This window comes from Benincasa hispida, chromosome 5 (assembly GCF_009727055.1).
Source record: "Benincasa hispida cultivar B227 chromosome 5, ASM972705v1, whole genome shotgun sequence".
In the NCBI taxonomy this organism is placed as follows: Eukaryota; Viridiplantae; Streptophyta; class Magnoliopsida; order Cucurbitales; family Cucurbitaceae; genus Benincasa; species Benincasa hispida.
The window spans coordinates 2,724,970-2,737,187 of NC_052353.1; the positions used below are offsets into that span (position 1 = coordinate 2,724,970).

General features: G+C 37.0%; 3 protein-coding genes across 7 annotated transcripts; 2 read left to right on the plus strand and 1 right to left on the minus strand.

The window, feature by feature from the left end:
* The first annotated feature begins 1,275 nt into the window (after positions 1-1,275).
* LOC120077509 (putative pentatricopeptide repeat-containing protein At3g47840) lies at positions 1,276-5,848 on the plus strand. Of its 4 annotated transcripts, none has more exons than XM_039031421.1 (4): positions 1,276-3,843; positions 3,929-4,997; positions 5,141-5,281; positions 5,528-5,848. In XM_039031421.1, the coding sequence occupies exon 1, from the start codon at positions 1,420-1,422 to the stop codon at positions 3,553-3,555; it is 2,136 nt and encodes a 711-aa protein (XP_038887349.1). In that variant the 5' UTR covers positions 1,276-1,419; the 3' UTR covers positions 3,556-3,843; positions 3,929-4,997; positions 5,141-5,281; positions 5,528-5,848. The 4 variants fall into 4 exon arrangements, with proteins under 4 accessions (XP_038887349.1, XP_038887348.1, XP_038887347.1 ...); XM_039031420.1 differs by having other exon boundaries at positions 4,090-4,997; XM_039031419.1 differs by having other exon boundaries at positions 1,276-4,997.
* On the plus strand, positions 3,760-5,572 carry LOC120078019 (26S proteasome regulatory subunit 4 homolog). Its single transcript, XM_039032191.1, has 4 exons — positions 3,760-3,843; positions 4,779-4,997; positions 5,141-5,281; positions 5,528-5,572. Exons 1-4 carry the CDS (start codon positions 3,760-3,762, stop codon positions 5,570-5,572), a joined length of 489 nt encoding a protein of 162 aa, XP_038888119.1.
* A 156-nt stretch (positions 5,849-6,004) lies between the features above and the next one.
* On the minus strand, positions 6,005-11,422 carry LOC120077141 (zinc finger HIT domain-containing protein 3). 2 transcript variants are annotated; one of them, XM_039031044.1, is made up of 9 exons: positions 11,292-11,384; positions 11,050-11,103; positions 10,836-10,937; positions 10,693-10,724; positions 8,011-8,055; positions 7,736-7,822; positions 6,856-6,944; positions 6,609-6,659; positions 6,005-6,487 (listed from the first exon to the last, which is right to left on the minus strand). In XM_039031044.1, the coding sequence occupies exons 3-9, from the start codon at positions 10,907-10,909 to the stop codon at positions 6,464-6,466; spliced, it is 402 nt and encodes a 133-aa protein (XP_038886972.1). In that variant the 5' UTR covers positions 10,910-10,937; positions 11,050-11,103; positions 11,292-11,384; the 3' UTR covers positions 6,005-6,463. The 2 variants fall into 2 exon arrangements, with proteins under 2 accessions (XP_038886972.1, XP_038886971.1); XM_039031043.1 differs by lacking the exon at positions 11,050-11,103 and having other exon boundaries at positions 11,292-11,422.
* Between the last annotated feature and the right edge of the window lie 796 nt (positions 11,423-12,218).

The window sequence follows — 12,218 nt, forward strand, 5'->3', positions numbered from 1 at the left end:
ATAACTAAATCTTCAAAACACATCATATATTTATTATAATTTTTTCAACTATTATAGTTGACAAAAAATATGTTAATATGTCAATCCAACAAAATCCAATTTCTATGTTCAACATATAAGTCTAAATATTATACATTTAAATCCGCCCAAATCTAAGATTCATAAACTATATATTTAAATCAACCCAAATCTAAGATTCATAAACTATACATTTAAATAACTCAAATCTAAGATCCTTAGATAGCTCAAATCTAAGATCCATAAACTATGCCAAAATCTAAGATCCATAAACTATACATTTAAATCAATCCAAATCTAAAATCCATAAACTATACATTTAAATCAGCCCAAATAAAAACAAAATAATATATCAATCATACATTTAATTCAACCTAAATGCAAACAAAGTAATATATCCGTGAATCATACATTCAATTCAGCCCAATGCAAAAAAGTAATATATCTATGAATCATACGTTTAATTCAGCCCAAATGCAAACAAAATATTATATATATATATATATGTGTGTGTGTGAAACAATCTTCATTTTTATAAACATATACATATATTTCTACATTCAACCCAACAAATACATAATCATCCAATGACAAAATCAGCCCAACAAATAGACAAATATATACATATATTTCTAGATTCAACCCAACAAATAAATCATGGATCCATAAACTACACATTTAGCCCAAATGCAAACAAAATGATATATATAGAAAGATTATATATTGGAAAAAACATAGAGAAAGAATTTTACCACAGAAGTGGACGAACAAATGGATGACCATTTCAGATGCACGAGATAAGCAAAATGAGGAAGATTTCAAAATTTTGGATAGAGAAATGCAACAAAAGAAGGTCGAAAGCTTGAAATTGGACGGAGAAGGCAGAAGGTCGGATGAGGAAGAAGAAGGGGCGCGGTGGAATTTAATGGAGGAGGAAGTCGTGTAGAATTTAATGGAGGAGGAAGTCGTGTACAGGATACACGACTTAAGGTAATCGTATACGGGTACACGATTACCTCAGTCAACCCTGCATGACTGTCACAGCAGACTGCGCATGGAACTCGTGTACCTGGTACACGATTTAGTGCTAATCGTGTATTGTGTACACGATTAAGGTGTAATCATGTACCCAACACACGATTTAAAAACATATTTTTGACAATACTTTCACTCCTACCTTATTTTTGTTATTATATATTTAAAAAAATATATTATTTAAAAAAAAATTCTATATTTTATCAAACCCCAACAGTTTGATTCTCTGCTAATTCGTTTTTTTTTTTCCGGCTTATTGCCAATATTCTTCTAATAAGCCCAGATTGCTGCTTCCAATCGTGACCCATCAAATTACTTGGTGCGTCGAAAGTGCACTTAATTTTCATAGCTCTTCTCTAACACATCATGGTCTTTTTCCGTCGGCAACACATCCGGAGAAATTTTACATTTTTGGCTGTCGCCGGAGAGGAGACGAAGGATAATCTTCGTCATCTAAATACAAAACTCAAACCTTCAAACCTGAATACCCATTTCTCAAATAATGTAGATTTACCCAAAGCTAACAACGAGTTGAAACTATTAGTGAGAACCGGTCACTTGAAAGATGCACGCGACATGTTCGATCAACTGCCTCAAAGGGATGAGGTTTCATGGACCAATATTATTTCTGGGTATGTTAATGCCTCAGACTCCTCTGAAGCCTTGCTTTTGTTCTCAAAGATGCGACTTCAGTCTGAGCTCCGAATTGATCCCTTTCTACTTAGTCTTGGTCTTAAGGCTTGTGGGCTCGGTTTGAATTTTTTTTATGGTACAAACTTGCATGGGTTTTCAGTCAAAACAGGTCTAGTCAACTCTGTTTTCGTCGGTAGTGCTCTTCTCGACATGTATATGAAAATTGGAGAAATTGGGAGAAGTTGTAAAATGTTTGATGAAATGCCGACAAGAAATGTGGTGACTTGGACAGCAGTTATAACTGGGCTTGTTCGTGCAGGGTATAGCGAGGACGGGCTAGCTTACTTTTCTGAAATGGGAAGGTCAAAGGTCGAATATGACTCATATGCATATGCTATAGCATTGAAGGCCAGTGCTGATTTAGGCGCACTAAATCATGGAAGATCAATTCATACACAGACACTTAAGAAAGGATTTGATGAGAACTCCTTCGTGGCCAATTCGCTGGCCACCATGTATAACAAATGTGGTAAGCTAGATTATGGTTTGTATATGTTTGGAAAGATGAGGACTCCAGATGTCGTTTCATGGACGACAATTGTAGCAACATACGTTCAAATGGGTAAGGAGGAATGTGGGCTTCAAGCATTTAAAAGAATGCAGGAAAGCAATGTGATTCCAAATGAATATACATTTGCTGCTGTTATCTCTGGTTGTGCTAATCTTGCAAGGTTGAAGTGGGGGGAACAACTACATGCTCATGTTTTACGTGTCGGGTTTCGGAATGCTTTGTCAGTTGCTAACTCTATCATGACCATGTACTCAAAATGTGGGGAGTTAGCTTCAGTTTCAAAGGTATTTTGTTCAATGAATTTTAGGGATGTGATTACTTGGAGCACTATAATTGCAGCATATTCTCAAGTAGGCTATGGCGAAGAAGCTTTTGAGTATTTGTCACGAATGAGAAGTGAAGGACCGAAACCAAATGAGTTCGCCTTGGCTAGCGTGCTGAGTGTATGTGGAAGTATGGCGATTCTCGAGCAAGGGAAGCAATTGCATGCTCATGTTTTGTCTGTTGGGTTAGAACAGACATCCATGGTATGTAGTGCTCTTATTATTATGTATGCAAAATGTGGGAGCATCGCGGAAGCTTCTAAGATCTTTATGGACTCATTGAAAGATGATGTCATTTCATGGACAGCTATGATCAGCGGGTATGCTGAACATGGACATAGCCAAGAAGCCATTGAATTGTTTGAAAATATCCAAAAGGTTGGTTTAAGACCAGACTCCGTGACCTTCATTGGCGTCCTTACAGCTTGTAGCCATGCAGGAATGGTTGACCTTGGTTTCCACTACTTCAACTCAATGAGCAAAGATTATCACATCACTCCTTCAAAAGAACACTATGGATGTATGATTGATCTTCTCTGTCGAGCAGGACAATTACGTGATGCAGAGAGCTTGATTAGAAGCATGCCATTTCAAGGGGACGATGTTGTCTGGTCTATTTTGCTGAGGGCATGTAGAGTCCATGGTGATGTTGATTGTGGACAACGTGCTGCTGCTGAAGTTTTGAAGTTAGATCCAAATTGTGCTGGGACTCACATAACGTTAGCAAACATTTTTGCTGCCAAGGGAAAGTGGAAGGAAGCAGCAAATATAAGAATGTTAATGAAATCAAAGGGGGTGGTTAAGGAGCCAGGTTGGTCTTCGATAAAGATCAAGGATAGTATTTTCGCATTTGTTGCTGGAGATCGTTCACATCCACGAGGAGAAGACATATACAGTATGTTGGAGGAGTTGGCTTCAGGAACGGAAATCTATATTCTTGAATTGGACCATTTAGTAACTGATATGGAAGAATAACAAAAGATTGATTTGTACATACTCCAATTTTGACCGACTGTTGTCTCCTTGATGCCTTTACTTCTTAGAAGTGAAATCACGGACTGCAGCTGGGATCACGTTTGACTTTTAAGAAGTGAAGAGGTGGCTCATGAAGGTGCTGGTACTCTTTTGAGAATTCTGTTAAATCAATTGTGATACTTATGCATTTGGTTTGAATTAGCAATGTCAAAGGTGAAGGGTCCAGTACATGGAGGTTATTTTTCAGATCGTCATCTTCTTGAAGGACTTGTGGAGATTTTGAGAAAGGTATGTGATTCAACATAACCTATATTTACCATTATTATACCTAATGGTGGAAGAATATGACTTGTCACGTGAAAACCTTGTTCAGGAACAGATACTTGCACAAGCATATTGGCGTTGCCTAAAATTTGATCTTGAAGCTGGATACTATTTTTAAAAATTATACTTAAAATGATCTTACAGTAATTGGTCTACTACCTCTCTCTCTCTCTTGCTGATATTGCCTTCCTACACATTGTTATAATTTAGGCTGCTTCCATCAGATAAATGAAGCAACTAAGAACGAGGGGAAGTAAAATAGAACTGCACTGTAGCAGCTGATGTAGCATATGGATTTCAAACTAGTGAATGTTGGAAACTTTATAGAGATTTGTACTCTTCAAAGATCTTTCATAAATATATTTACGCCTAATTTCTTCCTTCCTATAAGCCATTGAATGATTCGATCAGTTTTCTATTCTAAAGACAAAAAAGAAAAATCTACACCCTATCTTTTATATGGACACAATTGTCATCTCACCATATCAAAAGGTGAAATCAGCAGTTGTATTCAATTATCCAAGCACCTGTTTGCCTCGAGAAAGAGACCTTAAGGATTCCATCCAATTGAGGCATGTAGCATAATACCGTGCACGTGACTACAACTATTTATCATCCCTGAATCAATTGTTTAATACATATATAACGAAGCCTATACAGAATCAAGAAGCTTCCAAGACCACAACAACTTGAACTCACAAATTTGCTGAAAAAGCTTCACTAACCACAGCCTTCCAGAACAAATACCATAAAATGGCGAAGAAACCACCCAATATAGAACCTATCAAAACTTGGCTGAAAGTATGGAGCTTCCGTGAGACTCGTAGCCACGACTGACTGAGATTGATGCTGTCAGCACAAAGAGATCAGTTGTTTAACATTCTTATTTCTAAAAGAAGTCTGTTGTTTCTGTCTCTGATTCATACTCCCTACGTGCTCACTCTGGAGGTGAATGTGAGATCCGAAGGACAATGTTGGAATTACTTAATCAGTTGGATGGTTTTGATTCAAGAGGAGATGTTAAAGTGATACTTGCTACAAACAGAATCGAAAGTGCCGATCCAGCTTTGCTTCGACCAGGCCGAATAGATAGGAAGATTGAGTTTCCGTTGCCTGAGGTGCATTTTTCAGATCTAGTTTTCAGTTGAAAGCGCTGTCCATTAATAAACTTGTACCATTTTATAGCTCGGGTTGGTTATACCAATAAACTGAAGGTGTTTCTTCTTTGTCTAACAACTTGAGAACTTTGATTTATTTGCAGATACACACATCGAGGATGACATTAGCAGATGACGTCAACTTAGAGGAATTTGTAATGACCAAAGATGAATTCTCTGGGGCTGATATAGAGGCCATATGTATTGAAGCTGGGCTGCTTGCTTTGAGAGAACGGCATATGAAGGTAAGAATTCCCTACTTGACGAAAGGGAACACACTTTGTTTCGTTTCCGGGTTGATGGATTGGATTAAGTTCCAAGTTTTTGGACTAACAAATGCCATCAAGTATCGGAATCTATAATACATAGAGAATGGGGATTGAACAATGAACAGGTTATCCCGAGTCTGTTTTGTGTATTGTTACTCTTGGAGTTGATTGAATGAGAATGAAATGTTGCTTAGGTTACTTTAATGTTGTCATTTGCTACAGGTCACACATGCCGACTTCAAGAAGGCAAAGGAGGAGATTATGTAATATGTATAAGAAGACGGCGTGCCAGAAGGCCTATATATGTGATGAAGATTATTGATAGTGTGCTTGAAAGGAAACTACTCAAAGAAATGTCTTCTTTCACATTATGGAGTTGGAAATACTCTCTGTTCTCAGATTTTAATCTATATATATGTATTTTTCCATTCTGAAGCTAATTTGTTAGCAGCCTTTGTTGGATATGTATTTCCTTTGTTCTCCAAACTCTTCTACTTGTTTAGAACTCGAAAGCATCAATTTTGAAGATAATCAGAAATCTCTCCTCCAATGAATTTTATTATTTTTTTCTTCTTCAATGCTTTCTTGGAGAAAAATTGAAAGAATACATGGCAAAGAGCGTTCAAACAAGTAAAATGAGATGTATCAAATAATTATAAAGACATCCAAAGAGAAACAGAATCTAAAAAGATCAATACGTGAAAGAACTCTCGTTTTGGAAATTCTATTTGTTTCATCATGATAGAAACTGACTTTCAACTTTCTGCTTGTTAATTCAATCCCAAGCCTTCTAGTCAAAACATTACCTATTACACACCATTGAGTCTCGACATCATTAAACATGAGCTATTCATTGATTCTCAAAGGAACAGATTCCTATGTAGTATTTGAATACTGTTTTGTTCATTAAAGAAAGAGAAGGCTACTTGTAAAGAAAAGACGAGTAAATCATATATCATCCCAAAACTTGGCACATTTATCGCCATCAAACATTGCAGCTGAGTGCTTGGATGGCGTCCCAAAGCTAATCTACAATCCGAGACCCGTAGTTAATTGTTGAAAATCAGCATCTGCAGAGCTGATCACTTGTGCCCCATTGATTATACATATACATGTCTCGAACAAACTTTTTCCTTCCTCCATCTGTGACCACCGGGACTACGAGCCGATAATGGATGATATCTAACCAACAGAGAATATATGCTTAAAGCAAACAAAAATATTATCTGGCATGCTCACGACTGCATCGTGAGTCATAGATGAACAAAAATATTTGACAGACAGTTCTCCCCAAAAATAGTACCTTGGTGCTGAAAATGTGAAATGCTTCATCTTCCATAGCTTTATCAAGTTCCTAATAAGAGCAATAACCAACTTAAATCTTCGCTTTTAACTATTATTATTGATATTCACATTCATAACCATTAGTTTGTGACGACTATAATGAGGAAAAAAGTTGATCAAGTGTTTTCTTTCTTTTTCCTTTTGTTTTCGAAGAGAAGTCGTTTAAGAGTATAATTTCTCAAATTTTGGAAGTGCAGACTACTCACAGTTTCTGGATCTGGTGAACTATCGATAGCAAGGATGAGCTTCTGGAGTCTCTCATGATTCAAATCACTGTGTATTTCTGAGGAAGAAGCTATATGAAAGATGCGTAGAAACCTATTGTAAGTTCATTAATAGTCCAAACAACTAGAAACAACATTATTCTCGACGCATAAATAAAAATGTGATAAAACATAGTTTTCTGTCGGTTTTCTGTCGTTCGAACTTCAAAAGCTTAAACCCCTTCTCATATGATACTTTGCCATCCAAAGTTATGCAAATGATTCAGAATTTATCATATTCTAGATTTTCTACTTAGAACTAATCCCGTAAACATTTCACTTTGGGGCCGTTGCCCACCAACTTCTTAAGTTGGTGACTTGGTGTAAATAACTCAACTTTAATAATAAGTGTTGTACATTTATAGAGTAACTCTATCTTCCCATTTCTTTCATACTTTTTACGTTTACCAAAGAACTCAATATTCTCCTATATCTCTACTTTCACATCTACCAAGTAACTTCATTTTATTTTCTTAATCTATTTATCACAATTATCAAACACAATCTTACAACTCTACACCCCAAACACAAACTTACTAACTCCAACATTTTTACCCAAGACTTATTAAATCCACTTAGTGGGCCAAACGTCCCCTTTGAGATTTGAAGATTTTGGTCTCTAATTAACCATCATGAATTTTACACACACACACATATATATGTATATATATATAACCCTACTAAAGGAAGGGGTTCTCCAAGAAACCATCATGAAAATTTTTAACTCTTGTAAAGAAATAGGAATGCATGTCAAGTGTTTATTGGGACCAACTGAGCTCATGTATAAATTGAGGTAATAAAATCAGTAGTTATGAATCAATACCAATAGCCTCTAGCTGCAACTTTTCAAGTATTTCATTCTGGTCTCTAACATATATGGGCCTATCTACAAGTGATCCATTAGGAGCAGCTGTAGACAGAAAGAATAGAAAAGGGTCAGTGAGTTCAATGAATACTAGAAGAATGAACAAGTAAAAGAAAGTTTATTGACTTTTACAGGATCCAAAAGGATAAAATCGGGAAGGAACTTCATAGACAATTATTGGGTAGTATATGACGTGAGGCATTTGAATAAATGAAACGTGAGAATAGACTTACTTGGTTGGTCCCCTGCAGACACAGGCTCGATGGCACATGGCACTTCTGCACAATTTGCAAATGATATAAGTTATCATACTAATAGAATTGAAAGCTAACCACAGACGGCGTGTGTAATGCCCCCAAATTTCAGACTTCTTACCTAGTTAAACTCAATTACGACACCTAGGTCATTTAAACCAAACCGAAAATTGCTGTCTAAAGAAACTGTCTGAAGTTTGGATTAAAACTTTTGAGTCTCACTTCACCAACGAAAATAAACCTGCTAGTCCCAGAGAGTGAAATAACAACTTTGCTCAAACAAAAGAATCAAATGACTTATCTCTTTACAAGAATTCTAATCAAAGAATTTTAATCAAGCCACTACAACTTTAAACATAATAATGTGAGACCTCCAATTATGAACGTATATGAGAGGAAGGGTAAGAAGGGAGCTGTGCAGGCCAAAAGGGAGGTGGGGACCATCTGAGTATTGGTTCGTTGGTTGACAGTGTACGGAGGAGGGGACCAGTGGATGAAGGGTTTTTGTAGGGCTTGGGAAATGAGTGTGGAAGGGAGGAATGTTTTTGGGAGCAAGAGCTCACTGAAGGAGAGGCGCTCTCTCGAATAGCCAAGTATTTCATTTCCATTTCCTTGTTTCTGTATTTCTTGTTCTTGTGATTTTGAGACCTCTGTTTGGCTTGTAATATCCTCTGATACTTTGGGATATTTGTTGATATATAATATTCACAGGGGCGATCATATTACCCTGTTTTGGTATTGTTAGGTGTTCCTTATTGGGTGTTCTTGTGTGTTTTTCTGTGTGCAGGGACTTGGATACCTAACAATAATGAACGGGAATAAAAACAAGCTTCTCCTGGACAAGTTTAACAACTCAAATACATAATCTAGAAGTTAACCAACAGCCACTAACCTCAAGCTCAAAAACACACAACAATAGCTCCACAAACGAATGGAATAACCTCAACACATTCACAAACTAAACTAAACCCAACTACTTGAAAGAATCAACTAGACTATCCAAATGGAAAAGTAATCACTAAAAGTATGAATAACTTGCTACTGGTCCTTTTCATCACAAGGAAAACTAGAGCATCTCAAGGAGACAGACTAAGGCGAATAAATCATATATCCAAGAGTACTTCCAACTGCCCTTTGAGTTCCTTCAGTTCGTCTAGTTTCATTTGGTCAGGTGCCTTGGGGACATCCCAAAGAGATCCTAAAGAAGAACATCCACAAAATCCTTCACAACAGGCATAGAGTCTATGTTGGATCATTCCTAGCTAATGTTCACAACATTTGACAAAACGCCCAAGCCCCATGCTACAGGAGACGCTTAACCTTTAGGACCGATACCACCTCTGGACATCTGTGCTTCGCACCTTTGAACTTAAAATTTAGGTCACAGTCGGTCCACAGAAGGCATCCTTCTTGGCACAATCGATGGTGGTTTGATTAGCAGCTAACCAATCCATGCCCAAGATTGCATCAAAGTTCTGTACATCCAATCTACTCAACATCTCTCCAAGAGTCTAGCCCACAATTAAAAAATAATAATAATAAATAAATCCAACTTCACTACATGCATAGTTAGTAACATTGAACGAAACCAAACGATTGTACAGAAAGCAGGTAACCTGAAGGTTCTAGCTTTTAAGTCCACTTCTTGAACAAAGGACGAAGAAATAAAAGAATGACTCGACCCCAAGTCAAAAACCACAGAAGTAGAAACTCTAAGAACCAATATAGTATTTCAATTAAAGAATTTACAAAGTGTCATATGGGTAAAAGATACCTTGTAAATTTTTTATAGGAACCATCTCAGTTCTTAGTTTTCCTGCTTTTGTGTTATTTGACTTGGGTCAAGTCCTCCTTTTATTCTTCAACAAGCTAACTTAGAGCTAGAACTTCTAGGTTACCTGCTTTTGGTGTTTACTATATATGGTTCAGTGTTGCTAGCTAAGCAAGTAGTCAAGTTGGGAAACTTTTTATTTGGGGTCAGACTCTTGAAGCAAAGTTGATCATATTGGATATGTAGGACTTCAATAGTTCAACGTAATCTTGGGCATCAATTATTTAGATGTTAACCAAGCGTGGATCAATTGTGCTAAGAAAGAAGTCCCTTTCAGACCACCGTCAAAAGCCTGAATTTTAAGTTCAAAGGAACGAAGCATGGAGAGCCAAAAGGTATTGTCCACCCTAAAGACCAAGCACCTCTTGCAGCATAGTGCTTAGGTGTATTTGGAAAATGTTGTAGACGTTTCCTAACCTAATTTGAAATTTGGGGTCTTCCATGTGTATTACGTAAAAGAACACTCTATGAACCACTTATTGGAGCATGACATTCAAGAGTAACTCAACTTGGAAAAACATAACTAATAAGTATTCAACCCTTAAACAGATACCAGACCCTCCAGTTATCATCAACTAAACCTTAAAAGAAGGTAAAAATGCAGGCAATGGAACTTGAGAACAATTATCTGCTATGAACTTGGGCAGTGAGTTCAAACTCACAACAAAGCACAAGCGGCATCAACCTAGACGACTAGTGATTTTGCCACATCATGAAGTTATCCCAAATAAAAGGCCAACTAGAACTATATACCATCTGAACACGAAACTTCAAACAAAATATAGAACATAAATAGAATAATAAAAAACCCAAGTCCAAAAGAACAGCACCTTTGTGTTTCTTGAAACAAACCAGAGAGCAGCTTCAAGCAAATTGAAAAGGAGAGGCCAGCACACAAATAAATGAAGGTCAGAGAGTTTTCAATAAAGACTACACGAAAATAACCTAAAACAAATCTTCTTATTTGTCTTACTAAGGTACAAGGCATAGGGGGCATTTGTATTTGGATGGTGCTTCATTGCAGACCTGACATTGCCGAGGACCCATAGAATGTTCAATTTCTTAATCTCAAATGCTGCAAACCAAAAATGATGAGATTAGACCTATCAAGCTGGAAGTGAAGACAATTTTAAGCTTCTATCATCAATAATGAAGTTCAAATTCAGTCCGGACGGTTAAAAATTCACCAGAAGAACTAATGCTATAGCTGTTACTCGAACTACAACTTGATTCTTCCAGAACTATAGGCAGATTAACAAAAACAGATTGATGTAAATCACTACAAACAGATATATAAACTCCGAAAGCAGAACAAAAGAAAAAGGAAGAAGAAAACGAATTCAGGAAGTTTTAACCAAACAATCAGACTAAACGGATTCTGAAGAACAAAGCGGCGATAACAGAAGCAGAAGGAAATTAGAGGCTTCACCGGAGGGAGTTTGGCGCTGGCTTCACCGTCCGACGAGCGGGTTCTGTCAAAAACCGAAATACTCGAAAAGGAAGTATTTTGTTGAGAAATTTGTACGAATGATCATCCAAAATGCCAAATGACCTTTTTTTTTTTTTTTTTTGTGAAAAAATATCAAATAACCCTATATTAATATGAACTAGATCAAAATCATTCTTTACAAGTCCATAAGAAGTGATCTCATTTTTTTCATGGTCCGGGTAGTGACCAAAGGTCTTAAACGATTAATCCAGCAGAACAACTCAAAAGATAAAGAAGTCTCGTTAATTTTCGAGGTTTACTAGCGAGAGTGTGTAACGCCCCAGGCCCAGATTCGGAATCCGAATTCGGCCCCTAATGGCCCCGACACTCCCTTCCTCCCTTGCCTTGAATGCCTTAGAAGTGAAAGTTGTCCCCATAAACCAACACGGGTCCTTTCAGCATGTTTTGTCCTCACTCACATGCATCCTAGAAAAATTCCCAGAGGCTCCAAGCTAAGCACGCTTAACTTTGGAGTTCTTATGATTGAGCCACCGAAAAGGAAGGTGCACCTTGTTGGTATAGGTAGTAACTTTCAATTCTTTTAAGCCTTTTTTAACCAAACTTTCATGTCCTCAGGATCCCTCTCGTTCGGATGTGATACCAGTTCATTCATGTACCCCTCCTGAACTCGGGTCGTTACAGAGTGAGTCTAGCAAGACTTAAATAGAATGTATGTTTGTTGATTTTTTTAAGAACCTGTTAACTGATAGATTAAATGTTCATTTCATGCAAGAGTAATTTAATATGTCAAAAGGTTTTAAAATACATGAAGTTGATCGGTTTTCCGAACAAGTAAAGAGCTTGACTCACATTGCGAGTGCCAACAATATTGTGAAGGAGAAGCTTACCCGACAACAGTTAAAGATG